Raw genomic sequence first — 16,990 nt, 5'->3', positions numbered from 1 at the left:
ATCGATGTTCAAGTATGTATCAAAAGTAAAGGGGAAAAATAAACTATAAATAAAGAAAAGAATTTTAAAATATATCCAACAAGCAATTCATATCCAAAATATACAATGAACTTATATACTGAAGTGGTAGTAGTAATAATAATGATAATAAAAGCAATAATAATAATTATAAAAATATGCAAAGACCATGAAGAGATTTTTTTCAGAAAAGAAATGCAGATAGCCAGAAGCTATATTCAACAGTGCTCAAAACAAATAATCGCTTAGAAATTCAAATCAAAACCACAACGATATATCACATTACCTTGTCTTATGACTAAACAAAAGACATAAAGCTTTGGTGGGATTATGGAAAAAGAACTCTGTTACACTGTTTCTGGGATTGCATATTAATACATACATTAGTGTAAACAGTATGAAGTGTCTTATATTTTAAAAAAATACACATTAAATGAAATCAAGCAATGATGTTTCTGTGTATATATAAAAATACATTTTTAACAATATGTTGAAGAGCTAATTTCACTCCCATGTTCATTGCAGCATTCTCTATAATAAGCAAGATTTGAAAGCAATATAAATGTGCAGGCAAGGGTCTAAGATGGTGGTGGAGTAGGGGACTCTTAGCTCATCCCATCCCTTGAACACACCTGCATAATTATAAAATAATCCTAACTAGCATACAAATCAAACTGAGGACTGGCAGCACAAACTTACAACTAAAGGGGGAGAAAAAGTCAAATCAAAGATTGTAAGCATTGTTGATACATGGTTTGGGAGAGAAATGGATTACAGTTAATTAAGAGGGTAGTAAACTGTGGCTGTGGAGAAAGACAAGCGCCAGAGGAACACACAGGGGAATGAACAAGAAAAACATTTCACCGGATACATTGCCTAATAAAATGATAGGGGCTGATTTTTTTTAAGTCTTGCAACCATCAGGGTGTAAGAACTAGAGTTTTTAAGTTCAGCAGGCTTCACAGGGATACAGCCCTGAAGTCAATGCTCTAGTCCTACAGAGAACCCAGGTAAAGGACACTACAGCAGATGGCATGGAAATGGAGATCTGAAGAATGTTTGGCGCATATATGAGGGAGATTATTTGCTCTTCCTGGAGTATATCCCTGAGAGGAAGAGTTCAAGTAGATGCCTGTGTAGACAAAGGAGCTGGCCTGCACCATTTTCTCTCCTATCCATCAGCATAAACACAGAGCCACCTGGGGAAAGTAGCTCAGCACCAACACTTAGTGCCTAACTTGCTTGCACCAAAATACACACCACTGAACTCTAGTGTGAAAGTCGTTTTCAGTCAAGATTCCTGCAATGTAGTTTTACGGGATCTTACCCCTAGAATACCAGCCTAGCACCCTGCCCATGCCACACAGCTAAAGCCTGAGTTTTGAAAGCCATCAGGGTTGGCTGGAATACAGCCTGGAGAGCACTGTGCTGTGCCTGGAGAGGACAGCCAAGCGCCATTAAATGGACAATATAGAAATAGCAGTCTGAATAACACCTGGAAAAAATAGGAGGGTGAGTATTCCCTCTACTCAGAGTGCTTCTCGAAAGGCAGCATGAAAGGAGGTACCATCATGGGGAAAGGGGTGTTGACTGGTGCCATTTTCCATCATCAAACCTCAAAATACACACATAAAACCCTGCAGTAAGCAGCACAATGCCAACACTAACTGCCTAGTCCACTTACATCAGGAGCCACAACCCTGAGCTCTGGTGATACTGCCCTTTTTGGTCAAGTTTGTCTCAGTCCCATTGTGGTGGGCATATCCACAGCACATCTCCTAACCAGAGAATTCTACAGGGATTCAGTTGTTGTAGAAGTAGTATCAGATCTCATTTAACAAGCAAGGCAGAACATACCTAGTTCTGGCCAGAACTATCTGGTCAAGAACCATACACTGTCAACTGCAGGCAAGGAGAGCTTCTTCAGAAGACAAGCCAAGGGATAGAGAACCCAAGAGCAGAGCATACACAGAACATACCAGAGACACCTTGTATGCACCAGGCCATGATCACTATAAGAGTTATTTAAGAAGCCAGAACTCTCAGGAGCAGGAAAATAAAGGGCTTTTCTAACACCCAAAGGAAGACAAAGACTTAGACAAAATGCTAAGATGGCATTCATCCATCCCAAATTAAAGAAAAAGATAGTCATCACCAGAAATCTAAGCAAGACAGGTATAAATAACATGCATGATGGATAATTTAAAGCAACAATCATAATAATACTCACTGGGATTCAGAAAAAAATGGGGAAGGCTGCAGCAAGGCCTTTACTCCAGAGATGAAGAGTTAATAACAATCAGTGGGAAGTGAAAAATACAATAACTTAAACTGGAAATAAACTTGATGCAAGGAACACAAACTGGAAGAAAAAAGGAAGAGATAAGTATTATAGATGCAATATATGGAAAATAATCTGAGAAAAATAGAGAAAGAAGAGTTATAGAACACAAAATAGACTTAGGTAAATCAGTAATGCCATCAAATTAAAAAAAAAAATTTGTATTATAGGAATTCCAGAAGAGAGAGAACAGGGACTGAATTTCAAGATACAACAGCTGAAATTTTTCCTAATTTGGGGAAGGAAACAGACATCTAGAATCCAGGAGGCACAGACAATTCCCATTAAAAGCAATAAAAGCATGCTGACACTAAGACATTTTGAAACTAAATTTGCAGAATATATCCCTAAATAAAACCTCTCAACAGCACCAAAATAAAGAATATCAATATTTTTCAAGGGAAGATGCATAAGGCTAGCTACAGATGTCTAAGCATAAAACTGGAATGCCAGAAGACAGTGGCGTGACATATTCAAAGTGATGGATGAAGGGAGAGGTGCTGAATGGGAAATACCACAGCCACAAAGACTCTATCCAATAAGGATATACTGCTGAGTAGACTAAGAAATAAAAGACTTTCCCAAACAAACTAAAATAAGAATTTCATGACCACTAAACCAGTCATGCAAAAGTATTAAAGGGGAAGGGGAATCCAAGAGGAAAGGAAAGATGAAAAGTGACAAAACAAGAAAAGAACAGATTAAAACTCCAGAAACATTGATAAAATAAATAATAGAATGGCAATACATACATATCTATCCATAATCACTCTGACTGTAAATGGACTAAATGCACCAATCAAAAGATGCAGGGTGTCAGAATTGATGTAAAACCGGGACCAATCTATATGTTGTCTATAATAGACTAATTTTAGACCTAAAGTCACCTTAATATTGAAAGTAAGGGGATGGAGAACAATTTATCATGCAAATGGAAACCAAAAATAATCCAGAGGAGCAATCCTTATATAAAACAAACTAGACTGTAACAAGACATGAATAGTAAAACAGATTATCCAACAAAAATATCTAGTAACCTTAAAACTTATGTCCCCAACTTGAGAGGACCAAATATATTGCATAAGTTAATAACAAACATAAACAAATTGATGGCAATAAAATAACAGTGGTGAACTTTAACATTGCACTTACACAATGGACAGATCACCTAGGCAGAAAATTAGCAAGGAAACAATGGCTTTGAACTACATGATGGACAAGATGGACTTAACAACATATATTCAGAACATTGCATCCTAGAGCAGCAGAATACACATTCTTTTCAAGTGCACATGACACATTCTCCAAAATAGTTCACAAACTAGCTCACAAATCTTTCCTCAGTAAGTCCAAAAATATTGACATCATGCATGCACATTTTCTGACCATAACACCATGAAACTTGACATATACCACAAGACAAAAGTTGGAAAGGCAAAAAATGAATTGAGGGTATATTACATGCTACTTAGTTAATAGTTCAACCAAATATTAAAGAATAAATTTTTAAAATCCATGGAACAAAGTGAAAATAAATACACAACACTCTAAAACACTTGGGACAGAGCAAGACAAATTCTGAAAGGGAAGTATATAGCAGTAAAGGCCTACCTTAAGAAGCATGAAAAATCTCAAATAAACGAACAAAATTTACATTCAATAAAGATAGAAAAAGAACAACAATGAAGTCCAGAGCCTGCAAATGGAAGGGAATAATAAAAATTAGAGCAAACAGAAATGATGTGTAAAGTAAACAAACAAACAAAAACAAAATAGAACATATCAATGAAACAAGGACCTGGTTCTTTGTAAAAATTAACAGATTTGAAAAAAAAATCCTAGGGATGCTTATCAAAAAGATAAAGGTCACATATAAAACCACAAATGATAGAGGAGAAATAAGGAACACCATAGAAATACAATTATAAGAGAATATTATTAAAAAAATATATGCCAACAAATTGAACAACCAAGAAGTAACAGACAAATTCCTAGAAACTTGTAAAATACCAAAATACTGAAACAGGAAGAAATATAAACTTTAATGATTGAGAACTAGCAAATATATTAAGTAAGGAAATAAAAGTACCTGAAAACATTATGGCGGTTCCTCAAAAAATTCAAAATAGAACTACCTTACGAACCAGCAATTGCACTACTAGGTATTTATTCGAAGAATACAAAAATGTTGATATGAAGGGGCACATGGACCCCAATGATATAATGCACTTCTTCATCGCTTGTTATAGACCTGGTTTAATATCTAGTTTCTTATGTTTTGGATTTTAGCCTTTTGGACACGTATCAGCCCCTAATCTCATTGTGTTGATTTTCACTTCCTTGAAGATGAGTGAGTTTGAACATCTTCTCATGTGTCCGTTGGCCATCTGCGTGTGCCTCTGTGCTTCCTGGATTTTGATGTCTGTGTCTTTCCCCAGTCTAGCAAAGTTTTCTACTATGATTAGCTCACATAACCCTTCTACCCCTATTTCTTTCTTCCTCTTCTGGGACCCCTATGATTCTGATGTTTTTCCTTTTTATGAGTCACGGATTTCTCTAATTCTTAAATCATGCTCTTTCAACTTAATCTCCCTCGATTTTTCTGCTTTGTTTTTCTCCATAAGTTTGTCCTCTATATAGCTGATTCTCTGTTCTGCCTCATCCATCCTTGATGCTGCTGCATCCATCTGTGATTGAAGCTCAGTTATAGCATTTTTAATTTCATTCTGGCTATTTTTTACTTCTTTTATCTCTGCAGAAAGGGATTCTAGTCTACTTTCGACTCCAGCTACTATTCTTGTTATCATGATTCTAAATTCTGGCTGAGACATATTGCTTGTATCTGTGTTGGTTAAATCCCTGGCTGTCGTTTCTTCATGCTCTTTCTTTTGGGGTGAATACCTTCGTTTCCTCATTTTGAAGGGAGAAAAGGAATTAATTGGGTACAAAAATTGAAATTAAAAAAACTAAAATTAAAAAATAGTAAAATTAAAAACACATACATACACACAAAAAATCGAATAAATGATGCTCGATTCTAGGCGTGTTTTGTCTGGGTGCTGAAAGTGGTTTGACAGATTAAAGGGAAAAAAGTGAGAGGGGGTAGAAAAAAAAGAAAAAGGAAATCATTTGAGAATTTGAAAAAATGAATACACTGAAGTAGACTAAAATTAGATGATGGGATAAAATAGAATTTGAAAAAATTTACACAAAAGTAAAGAATATAGTAGAAAAAATTTGAAGAAAAATACTTTTAAAAGAAATTGAAAGTAAAAATGAAGTCTTTATCTTTCTGCATTCAAGAAATAGAAAATAAATGAAAAAGAGAAAAAAGAAAAATAAAAGAAAAAGAAAATGTTAAAAAATTAAAAAAAGTGAATACACTGAAGTAGACTAAAATAAAATGATGGAAGTGAAACAGAATTTGAAAAAATTTACACAAAAGTAAAAAGTGTAGTAAAAAAATTAAAGAAAATATTTTTAATAGAAGTTGAAAATAAAAATAAATTTTTCTCTTTCTGTATTCAAGAAAAAGAAGTGAAAAAGAGAAAAGAAAGAAAATTGAATAGATGGGCCTGCTAACAGATTGAAATATAACTGACATTACTTTATTTTCCCCTAGAAGTCAGACTTATGAAGTGCTTTATAGTCCATAAACTAAGCGGGCGGTGAGACTTTTGTTCCTGAAAAGTGAGGTTGGCCCTTGGGTGGGCCCCAGTGTAATGTCTCCTTTCTCCACTAGATGGTGCTGCTACCATTCTGGGGTGGAGTGTTTTGGTACCCTTAGGTGCATATGTGCATGCGCAGGAGAGGTGAAAATGGCATCACCCAGCTACCCAGTCTCTAGTATCTGAACTCAGTTCTCCCCAATCAGCAATAGTGAACCTGTCCTCTGTATTCAGCTTTAGATAACTCTCATTCTAAACAAATGTCCTATTTATATTCATGGAAATATAAAATTGAAGAGTGGGGCAAAAAACCACTGTGGCTTACATAGGGACTCACTTAAAAATGCTGAAAATCACAAAACAGATTTGGACCAGAAGGTTAAATTTTCACCCAACATAAATTTGCTTCCTGTAACTGTCTCCCTCATCCTACATTCTTCAGATCTTGTCTCTGACCTTTCAGAAGACTGTGTGACTCTTTGGACCTTGGCCTCAAATCCCTCTTCCACAATATGGCTATTTTATCACACAATCCTCTGGATCTGTCAAGAAACCCATTGATCACTGAGCTGCCTCTGTTCATTGCCCTTTCATGACAAGAAATACAAAAACCACCCCAACTCAATCCGCAGGTTGTATGCCTTCCAATGCAGGACATGCAGTTACTTATGTAAAGGCTGAAAGTAAGAAAATAATGTTAGCAGAGCCTGTGAAAACACAAGGTACACTTCCTTTCACTTCACCTACTTCTCAGGGTTCTGTAATCACACTCCATCATCTCCAATCCTTCCCAGGTAGAGTCCCTTTTAAATGCATCTACTCTCACCACAGACATGTTGTCTGGACAGCTTCAAATATTAGACATTACAATATTATTTTATTCCCATATAGAAGATCTTACCAAATGTAGAAAAGGGCTAGAAAGATTAGTGGCCATTCATAATCCTATTCATAGGGAATTTAACTGGTTTGTAAAAGATGTTCTTTTCATCCATGATTACTGCAATTATTTTCCAAGTTATGTAGCCTCTTTGGAAAGTCACTTACTTGGGAAACTGTTGGCCAGACACCCTCCCAGGGCCTCTTGAAAATGACCAGGAAACAGCTCAGTTGGAGGTTTATATCAAAGTCTGGGAGAAACAGTTGTAGAAGCTTTATTCCCAAAGGTAACCTGTTCTAAGAGAACATAAACCATTCAGAAATAAGGGTAGCATCCCAAAGTTTTTCTACAATAGTTTATACAGGCTTTCCAAAGACACACTGCATTAAACCCCAAGCAAGGCTCATGAGCATTGAAATGTTTTCCTTTATGCATTAGCTAGAAATCTTTCCCCTTACATGAAGGAACAAATCCAAAACAGTGTAGGTGAGGTGGCAAAAAACTCTCAACATTATATCCACTATTACCCAATTCTTTGAAAACAGCTAATGGGAAAGGGTGAAACAGGAAGCAAGGAGAGAGACACGCGGATAAAAGAAATAAAAATAAATAAAAAGCAAAAATCCTTGCCTTCCAAATTGTTTTTTAAGCAGAAAAATTACTCTGAAATGTAATTTATGAAATTAACTCAGAAATTACTCTGAAAATGAGTCAGAGCCCACTAACCAACTACTGAACCCACCCTGTCTCAGGATGTTTGTAAACCCTATAAAAGACTGAACATTGGAAACACAGTTGCTTCCCACTTAAAAAAATAAGAAAAAGAAAAGGTAAATAACAAGGACCCATTGCCTAGCACATATAGCAAATTCAATTCTCACATTCTAGGAGATCATTTCCCAAGAAGACAAGCTGAGAGAATCAGCTGGTCTTTGCCGTTCTCTCAAAAATTATCATTACACTCAAGGGATAAAGAACTGGTTGCTTTTCTTCCTAGTTTTACTGAGAAATAATTGATATATATCACTGCATAAGTTTAAGGCACACACGATGATCTGGTTAACATACATTGCGAAAGGATGACAGTAAGCTTAACAATATCCATCTTCTCATACAGATATAATAAAAAGAAAACAAACAAAAAATAATAATTATCTTTTTGATGAGAATTCCTAGGATCTAGTTTCTTAACAACTTTCCTGTATGTAGTATATCAGTTTTAGTTCGAGTCACTGTGTCATGCTGTATACCCCTATTACTTATTTATCTTATAACTGAAGGGTTGTACTTTCTGACTACTTCCCTTCCCTTTCATTTGGGCCTCTGGTAACCACAAATCTGGTCTCTTTTTCTATTAGGTTGTAATTTTTGTTGGTGTTTGTTTTTCAGATTTCTCATATAAGTGAAATCAAACAGTATTTCTCTTTCTCTGTCTGACTTCACATAATGTCCATGTCCATCCATATTGTCCGAAATGCTATGATTTTTTTGTTTGTTATGACTCAGTAACATGCATTGCGGTTTTTTGTGTGCGTGGGTGTGTATCACTGCTTTATCCACCTATCCATTGATGGACACATAGATTGTTTCTATGTCTTTAATATAATAATTAATGCTGTATGAATCTAGGAGTGTACATATAATTTTGAGTTAGTGTTTTTGTTTCCTTTAGATAAGTACCCAGAAGTTGATTGCTGGATCATGTGGAAGTTCCAATTTTAACTTTTTGAGAAACCTCCATAATGTTGGCCACAGTGTAAGTTCACCATCTTACATTTCCACCAGCACATAGGGAGAAACTGGATTTCTTAACTGGTGAAACTTTCTCTATCACCCACTTGGAGTATTTATCTCCCACCCATCAACCCTAATGGCTGACTTAAACTGATGAGAGTCTTTCTGGGAAACCCAATTTTTGACCCACATCTCAGACCACTGTGATATCTGTAGGCCCTTTTCATAACCACCATCCCTTTCTAGTATCCCAATTCCTCACCAGTAAATCTCTCATGGAGGGAGGTGTGTTATCTACAATGTAATGCCACCATACAGTGTAATAGTAAGGGTGATTTTACTCCTCTTCTCTCAGACCAAACTAAAGATTGTTACTTTCCCTAATGGGGACCAATCTTGATTTAGAATCCTCTGAGGAGTACCCAGAAAAAAAAAGATTTCCCAATTAATCTTTGCAAATGTGGTTGGGTTACTGCTAAATGCAAAACCTGTACACTATTTCATTGAAAGGGAATAAAACTTTCCCATCAGTGTCCCCAAAGCCTCTGTCATGATATGTAGAGTGAGTAAGTGAACCTATAGTAGACTCTGCCTGCAATCCAGTATTCCTACATTTACCTCCTTAGCCTAAAATATTACAAACTTACCAATGAAAAAGGAAGGAAAGTTTGATTCAAGAGGGAACCAAGCCTGCTCATTTATACAAGTTCTCTCAATTTCTCTTTGCATTTATATATAAAGGAAGACAATTGTGAGTCCCTCTCAATATTTTGGCAAGTTCTTTATACTGATTTTGACTCTGTAACCTTTACCCAAGACTTCACTCTCATTCAGTATGTTGTTGACATTTTCCTCTCTAAGTAAGTAACTCACTTATATAAAAATGTATACCCCAAAATTTAAAACAGGTACTCAAACAAATACTTGTACACAAATGTTCTTACCAGAAGAATTCACAAGCCAAAAGTGTGAAATGGCCTTATAATTAATCATCTGACAAATAGATGAACAAAACGAATTATGTGCATACAATGGAACATTTTTCAGTCATAAAAAGGAGTGAAGCTCAAATACATGGTACAAGGTAGATGAACCTTGAAAACAATACACCAAGTAAATGAGGCCAAAAATAACAATACTTCTTGAATGATTCCATGTATACAAAATATCCAGATAGGTAAACTCATAGAGACAGAAAATTGGTTAGTTATTGCCAGGTCCTAGAGGAAAGTAGAGCTACAGAATGACTGCATAACAAGATATCCTTAAACGGGTGGAAAAGTATGTGAAAATACTGTGAAAAGACTAAATGCCACAAAATGTATATAATAAAATGGTGACTTTATGTGAATTTCACTTCACTAAAAAAATAAATAACTGAGTATCTATGTTCTTATAAGATAAAAGAAGTTCAGTAAGAGTATTGCCAAAGACAAGTTAATTATGAAGACATACCAGTCATAAATGCTGTTGCACCTAATGTTGAAGTTTTGAAATATATAAAGTAAGTGACAGATTATATAAGAAAAATAGATACATTCAGTAGATTTTAGTACTGTTATCCCAACAAAAGTTAGGCCAAATATACACACATAGAAAAGTAAATATTGGGGATGCCTTGGTGGCTCAGTTGTTAAGCATCTGATTCTTGATTTAGGCTTAAGTCATAATCTCACAGTTGGTGGGATTGAGTGCAGAACCTGATTTGGAGACTGTCTCCTTCTCTCTTTGCTCTCCCCTGCTTGTGTGTCATAGACTCTAAGTCTAAAGTACTCTCTGAGCCAGCAAGAGAGTGGGACACAGTATTAAAGTGAGGTGTGTGTGTGTGTGTGTGTGTGTGTGTGTGTGTGTGTGTGTGTGTATACAGGTTTTGTTCACATATCTCTTTCTAGGCCAGGCCTCCTATCTAAATTCTTTCAGGCAGTTAAGGAAGATGTAAAAATTGGTAAAAAGCTTTGCCTAACTTGGCTTTAACTGGCTTTAGCTCAAAATAATTCATTGTCAGATTAGCATATTTTGGGATGAAATAGTCTACTCTCTTTAAACACACAAAGGTATTTATAACCACACATCATTGAGAGAAACGCATATGAAAATCATGATGGGATACCACTCACATATATTAGATGTGTGTAATGAAAAAAAATAGGGATTAACAATTGTTGGGAAGGCATCAAGGAATTGGAAACTTGTGTATTGCTATTGGGAATATAAAACAGTACGGCTGTTATGGAAAATAGTACGTGGTTCTACAAAATGTTAACTATATAACCCAGCAATACCACTTCCGGTATCCTCAAAAGAACTAAAAACAGAGACCAACCAGAAATTTCTATAACAACATTTATAGCAGCATTATTCCTAATAGTCAAAATGTGGAAATGACCCAAATGCCCTTGAACTGATAAAATGAATAAATTGTTTGGCCATCAAAAGAAAGGAAATCCTGCCATATCCTGTAAGATTGGTGAACCTCAGAAATATTTTGTAAGTAAAATAAGCCACATATAAAAAGTCAAATATATGATTCCGTATCTACAAGAAAATTTCCCGTCCCTTCTATGTTCCTTGGCTGGTCTAACAATTAAGTTGATACAGACAAATTAAGATACAGGAGAAGAAAAATTAATTTTATACATATGGGGGCCCAAAAGATATGAGACTTAAGAGGTAGCTGGGAAATTGAAGCTTATATAACATCCGGAGCTAAGTATAAGTGTAGGTATGGAGATGCAATGGAGACGAAGGACATTAACAGAAAGGCAGCAATGTTTGGGCAATGAGAGCTTCCCTGTTATACAATGGAAGTTTCTTAGGTATCTCTGGCAATACCTCTATTCCTGATACAGGTTCTCTGTCCAACGTGTAAATTTAGGTGGTAGAAGTGAAGGTAAGGAGCTTTTCCTGAATATGCTGGGTTTTTACTGCCTTTAGCTCCAAATAATTCTTATGCCAAAGAGACATATTCTGGAGTGGCAAAATCCACTCTCCTTCAGTACCTAGAATAGAGAAATTCATAGTGACAGAAAATACAATACATGGGCTAAGAGTTAGAGGTAACTTGGAGTTACTGTTTAATTGATACAGAATTTCTGTTCAGAATTATGAAAGAGTTTTAGAAATGGATGGTAGTGAAGGTTGCACAACATTGTGAATGTTCTTAATGCTCCTGAACTGTACACTTAAAATGGATGTGGTAAGCATTCTGTTATGTGCATTTTACGAAATGTAAAATAAGACAACACAGAAGTGGAGGGAAACAATATTGACACAGAAACTTTATGTAAGATATTCTACTGAACAAGAACTCTACTATTCTACTAATCTACTGAAAAAAAGAAAACCTCACCAAAGACCAGTCTGGGAACACATGAAAGAATAAAATATAAGTCTAGTGAAAAACGAAAGTTCTGAAAAGGTAAGGAGTATGGGAGAAATTAGTCCTGCTACTTCTGAAACATAATTCAAAACCTGTATAATTAAACACCTGGTTCTTACACATTCAGAGACAGAAAGGAAAAATAAATCAAATGACATGAATGCTTTCCAGTGGAACAGAATTAAGTGTCCAAAAATCACACATGTACATGTGTAAATTTAATCCACTACAAAGGTGGTATTTTGACCAACTGGGCATAAAAAATGGACATTTCAGTAAATAGTACTGAGATTAAAGGACAGTTATTTGAAAGCAAATGATAAACCATAATACATACACTTCACATACAAGGCACTTAACTTTACTCACCATATAGAAAACTCTCATAGAGGCCAATGGCAGAGGACTCCCCGAGATGGGCTACTTTGGCACAAAGATTATTTCTAATTAAAAGCAGTCAAAACCAAATAGACTCAGCAAAAGTTTTTTTTTTTTTTAATGTTTGTTTACTTTTGAGAGAGAGAGAGAGAGAGAGAGAGAGAGAGAGAGAGAGGCACGAGCTCATGAGGGATACAGGGAGACACAGAATCCAAAGCAGGCTCCAGGCTCTGAGCTGTCAATGCAGACCTTGACGTGGGGTTCAGACTCACAACTGTGAGATCATGACCTGAGCTGAAGTCCGTCGCTTAACCAACTGAGCCACCCAGGCGTCCCAACTCAGCAAAAGTTTTTGACCCTCTTGTCTCCCTCAGCTGACTCAACACAACTTAGATGGAGCAGCTGCTCCTAGAAGGAGCAATCTGCATAGATAACTACATTATGATAAGAACAAGGGGTGGAAGACAGAGATTGAAGGAGGGGAAAACAAGGAGGAATTCAGCAAAGCCTTTTTGTTAAAATTCCTATGCCCCATTGTCTGTATGAGGCCCTGCAAACAGTTGCTTAACACATATCTACTCTTTATCTTTTTTCCTGTGATTTGCACACCTTCCCTTTGAAAGCCCAGACTCCTACCTGCTTCTCCTTAGTGCAGAATGATGTATGTCACATATATCCAGTCTTTCAATTTTGTGTTGGTGTGGAGTCCCCATGTATATGAAATTGAATTTGATGTTTTTTCCTGTTACTCTCCTCGTATCAATCTGATTCACAGTCCAGCTAGAAGGATCTTGAAGGGGACATGGAATTCCTTCCTCCCCAACAATGTTATGGAAGTTCACTCAAACAGAAAAGAAAAGGGAAAAAAAAAAACCCACCCTAGAGGAGCTAAGACGGAGGTGTGGTAGGAGGACCCTAGGCTTGCTTTGTCCCTCGAACACAGCTAGATAACCATCAAATCATTCTGAGTACCCACGAAAATGACCTGAGGACTGACAGAAACAAACTCCACAAGTAGAGAGAGACAAGAGGCCACACGAAGAAAGGTAAGAAGTGCAGAGACATGGTTCGGGAGGGAAACAGACTGCAGGTGCTGCAGAGTGCAGAGAACCCTAGTCACAAAGAAGGGTGAGAAAGAGGCACACTCAGGGGAAGACACAGGAACATTTCCCCAAAGGCACTCACTCCACAACGAGAGGGGGTGAATTTTGTGAGCTTTTGTAAACAGTGGGGTTCAAAGCCTGGAGTTTCACAGGTCCCCAGGATAGCTGGGATGGAGATCTGAGGACGGTGCCCTACTCCTGGAGAGAAGACAGGCAAACAACTTCTGGGCAGATGGCATGTTCTAAGGATCACCTCAGTGGGCAGGGAGAGACTGCTGGTTTGTTTTGGAACACATCTGTGAGGCGTGGCATTGCCTCTGTGGAGACAGAGGAGCTGGTGGGCACCATTTCCTCTGCTCCTGAGCGGAGGTGCAGAGACACATCCTCAGGGCAGCTAACCACAACACTGCACAGCAGGCTTGCTCCAAATCCCACACCCTTGTGCTCTGGTGTGACTGCCCTTCTGTACCAAACCTGCATCTGTCGCAGCACAGCGAGAACCTTTCCCAGAGGACCGGTGCCAATCTCCCCAACACCAGGACCCTGAAGTTTGGAAGTTTAGAAGTCAGCAGAGCTGGCTGGGGTAAACCCCAAATGCACTGTGCTCCTCTGGGCCGGCAAGTAACGCGGAATAGACAGAAAACAGCAATCTGAAAGACACCTAGACACATGAGGGGAAAGTATTCACTCTTCTTCGGGGGGACTTCCCTGAGAGCATAAGCATGAACTCCTCTCTCCAGAAACAAGGGACCTGGCTAGGTCCCATTTCTGTCCCCCCGCCCCCACCATAAGCCACTTCAGTAAATAGCACAGTGCCCACACAGTGGATGCCTGACCTGCTAACACCGAGTCCTGCCCCCCTGCACTCTGCTGGCACCGCTTCTGTGCATAGAAGCCAGTGCAGGGGGCGCCTCCCCCAGAAGACCAGCACACATCCCCCACACCCCACGTGTACCGACCATTGAGTTGTGCAGGACTTCAGTTCTAGTGGAACTAGCATCAGGTCTCTTTTACCATGCCTGCTTAAAAACTTACCCCACTCTGGCCAAGGACCCAACACTGTCCACTGCAGGTAAAGAGAGCATCTGCAGATGACTGGCCTGAGGGATAGAGCAGCCACAGCAGAGCAGCAGAGCACACCAAGCATACACCACAGACATTCCCTGAAGCATGAAGTCCTGCACACTGTATGACTGGTTCTTCATAAAGCCTTTAGTCTCACTGTGTGGGCACCGTGGGCACTGTGGGCACAGGAAACATACCAGGCTTTTCTAACACAGAGAAGAAGACAGAGACCTAGACAAAGTGCCAAGGAGAAGGAATTCATCCCCAAAGAAACAACAAGATAAGGTCACAGCCAGAGATCGAACCCCAGCAGATGTAAGTAACATGCCTGGTGGAGAATTTAAAGCAACAACCATAAGGATACTGGCTGGACTTGAGAGAACAATGGAAGACATCAGGGGCGCCTGGGTGGCTCAGTCGGTCAAACGTCCAACTTCGGCTCACGTGATGATCTCGTGCTCTGTGAGTTCCAGCCCGACGTCGGGCTCTGTGCTGACAGCTCAGAGCGTGGAGCCTGCTTTGGACTCTGTGTCTCCCTCTCTCTCTGCCCCTCCCTTGATCATGCTCTCTCTCTCTCTCTCTCAAATAAAGAAGGAAATAAGTAAGTAAGTAAGTAAGTAAATATATAAATAAACAAACAAACATTAACAATTTCTTTTAGAACTTTTAGTAGAAGGGAGGAGGACATCAGGGAGGCCACCTTGATAAAGCAGTTATAACACAATCATTCAGAAATGAAAAAATAAAATAACAGCTTCATAACAGGCTAGATGGAAGGACCACAAGGCCGGAAGAAGCAGACGGATGAACAAGTGATACGGAAGATAGAGTTATGGAAACTAAAGAAGGTGACAGAGGAGAGAGAGAAAGAAGAATTGTGGTGACAGATTTAGGGAACTCAGTGACTCCATCAAATGTAATAACATTCATATACTAGGAGTCCCAGAAGAAGAGAGAAAAAGGAGGAGAGAACATTTATTTGAGGAAACAAAACATCACATTCAGTGATAGGGAAAAGACAGCGCGTCCACGACAGAACTCCCATCAAAATTAACAAAAGTAGGACAACTCCAAGACGTACTGTAATTAGAGATACAAAAAAAATAGGGACAGAGAAAAAGTGTTAAAATCAGCAAGACAGGGGTGTGCCTGGGTGAGTTAGTCCGTGGAGCGACCAACTCTGATTCTGGCCCAGGTCATGATCCCCGTGCTGCCTGGCCTCACTATTCTGTGAGGGCCTCACTGTTCTCACAGCGGGGGATGTGAGAGTCCCCAGTGGAGGGAGGAGAGGTTGCAGTGGCGCCATTTCCCCTCCAGCACCAACACGGTGGGTGGGACTTCAGAGAGCAGTACTGCCACTGCCAGTGGAGGCAGGACCCGCTGACACCCCACCCTGTCCATCCGTGCCTGGCAACTACTTATTTACTGGGGAAGGAAACAGGCATTCAAGTCCAAAAGGCACAGAGAACTCCCCTCAGAATCAACAAAAGCAGGTCAACACCATGACGTATCATAGGGAAACTTGCAAAATATAGGGATAAAGAGAGCATTCTGGCAGAGAGGAGTTAAGATGGCAGGGCAGCATGGAGACCCTGAGTTGGTCTCATCCCTGAAATGCAGACAGATCAGCATCAAACCATTGTAAACACCTGGGAAAATTGGTCTGAGGATTAATGAAACAATCTGCACACCTTGAGCCTCAGAACTTGGCAGGTCTGTGGTGCGAAGAAGTAAACCGGGGTAGAGAAAAGCCATGGAGGGCAGGGAGCCATTTTGGCAGAGAGAGAGAGCAGAGAGGGAAAGAGAAAAGGGGGAGAGTGTGGGACATCGGGAGCGTGCAAGAAGAGAACTCTCCCTGAAAGTAGCTGGAGAGAGGGAGAGAGAAAAGGGTGAAAACACTCAAAGAGGACTGGACAAGAAATCTGCTCCCTATCACCACTGATGGGGGGAAAGGAGAGCATTTCAACAGCACAGGATTGTGTTAACAGTGGAGCACGAGTCTGACGTTTCAGAGCTCAGTGCCTGGTGGTGCTCTGGTGACAAAGTAGGGAGAATCTCCCAGGAGCAGGCAGCGTGGCCTGCGGGGTCCACGTGCCACATGGGGAGAAGCAATTTCCCTGCGTGGAGAGAATCTGGTAGAGGCCATATGGCCTCTGGCCTCCCCATGGGAAAAGACCCCACAGGCCCAGGAGAGCTGCCTCATTTGCTGGCATTGAGACAAAGACGCCAGAGTGCAGAGAAACCTGGCCCCAGCTGCGTGCTGTGATCCGAACCTTTGAGGGTGTGCTGGCGCACAACTGTTTTCTGGGACAAGTCGTCACCTGCCCATTGCTCCCAGATAACTGGCGTGTGTCCAATCCGGGGGAATCTCTGAAGCCTGGGGTTCTGAGACACAGTCCCATCGGAGATCCAACTCTGGAGGGA

General features: G+C 39.3%; 1 protein-coding gene across 5 annotated transcripts in view; it reads right to left on the bottom strand.

Moving 5' to 3' along the window:
• Positions 1 to 16,990, bottom strand: part of LOC122212889 (gamma-taxilin-like) — a 116,525-nt gene that overhangs the window by 86,622 nt on the left and 12,913 nt on the right. For 3 of the 5 annotated variants that reach the window (XM_042926877.1, XM_042926878.1, XM_042926879.1), the window contains exon 3: positions 7,075 to 7,203. In XM_042926877.1, coding sequence (XP_042782811.1) covers positions 7,075 to 7,203 — 129 coding nt within the window. Of the gene's footprint in view, positions 1 to 527; positions 2,381 to 7,074; positions 7,204 to 16,990 lie in introns of those variants that run through there. The other 2 variants (XR_006199347.1, XM_042926880.1) reach the window with 2 other exon arrangements.

The sequence above is a fragment of the Panthera leo genome, assembly GCF_018350215.1.
Source record: "Panthera leo isolate Ple1 chromosome Y unlocalized genomic scaffold, P.leo_Ple1_pat1.1 chrY_random_Un_scaffold_90, whole genome shotgun sequence".
Classification (NCBI taxonomy): Eukaryota; Metazoa; Chordata; class Mammalia; order Carnivora; family Felidae; genus Panthera; species Panthera leo.
This window is presented reverse-complemented; position numbering and strand designations above follow the sequence as displayed.